Source organism: Echinococcus granulosus (genome assembly GCF_000524195.1).
Source record: "Echinococcus granulosus chromosome Unknown EG_S00078, whole genome shotgun sequence".
In the NCBI taxonomy this organism is placed as follows: domain Eukaryota; kingdom Metazoa; phylum Platyhelminthes; class Cestoda; order Cyclophyllidea; family Taeniidae; genus Echinococcus; species Echinococcus granulosus.
In genome coordinates, this window is record NW_020170458.1 from 75,426 (window position 1) to 76,506 (window position 1,081).

At 49.1% G+C, this 1,081-nt stretch overlaps 1 protein-coding gene across 1 annotated transcript in view; it reads left to right on the top strand. All coding sequences in view use genetic code 11, as the record gives it.

Annotated features, from left to right (window-relative positions):
• The window catches only part of EGR_07462 (Lysophospholipid acyltransferase 2), a gene marked incomplete at both ends in the record, with an annotated part of 32,439 nt that overhangs the window by 28,335 nt on the left and 3,023 nt on the right, over positions 1-1,081 (top strand). The window contains 2 exons of the mRNA XM_024496711.1: positions 202-335; positions 479-797. Coding sequence (XP_024348851.1) covers positions 202-335; positions 479-797 — 453 coding nt within the window. The remainder of the gene's footprint in view (positions 1-201; positions 336-478; positions 798-1,081) is intronic.

Consider the following 1,081-nt stretch of genomic DNA (forward strand, 5'->3'; position numbering starts at 1 on the left):
ATGAGTACTGGTAATGTTAGTTGTTTCTTTTTGGCTACTAACAATTTGCCAGTTGTGAATTGTTGTTTTCAAAAACTTGTTTTCCTGTTGGGTTTGTGCGTTTTGCGTGTTAATTGACCAGTCAGGCAATCATCAGCTGCGCCACACCTACTTATTCCACTATTCAGTAGCACATCACCACGTCAGTGCATTTACATGCAGCACTTTGATAGAACCACTTACCATCAATGAATGCGCATCTATGACACCCGATGTCGGGTGTGATACTGCCAGCGTAGGAAGGAGTGTCATTCGTGAAGTGTGCGTGGTAGCGAAGCCAGTAAATCCCTCCTCTGGTTAGTGCAATGCGTCTGAGGACTCCATCCTCACGGTGGATGAATAAGGCATGATGATTTGTGCAGCCAATTACAAACCAGGGATGAAAGAGCTGTCTCGTTACTCCGACTGTGTTGGTGATGTTTCCATGGTATGCTCCTAGATCCTCGGGGTGGAGTAGGCGCTCATGTCCATTCCGGCGCGAAGTGTTCCACTCGTTGCAACAACTGTCAATGGACTGGTCAAATTGGCGACTGGGTGAACGGCGACAGCGTCGTAATGCATGCAGCTCTTAAAGGACGGGGTTTTGAAGCAGAGGCAAATGTGGTCGCTCCGTGGAGGCGCTATTCAATGAAGTCGCAAATGCACTCGTCATTACACCCTGAACAGTTAATTGAAGGACCGACTTGGCGCCTCCGAATCATTGCAGTACGTCAACATCTCAACACATCCTCCACGCCGAATTGTGAGGTGAAAGTAACGTAGGTAATCGGCGATGTAACCGCAGCTCGTGGCAGTGATTAACAAGTGGACTGCTAAAAGGACGTCATTTGAGGGGAGAGCTTAATTGTACAATTGTGTCGTCTCCGCCCTCCGTTCGGCGCATCTCACGAGGCGAAGAGACGGTCCCTCGCGATCAGTATGGCGCACCGAACGACCGCCCCTGCAGAGAAATAAGAGAGCAGATTACGTCATTAGGCGTCCAGAATTCACCGAGTTTTCAGTCCGAAGTGGGGATGTAGAGATGGGAGGATTTCTGAATCAG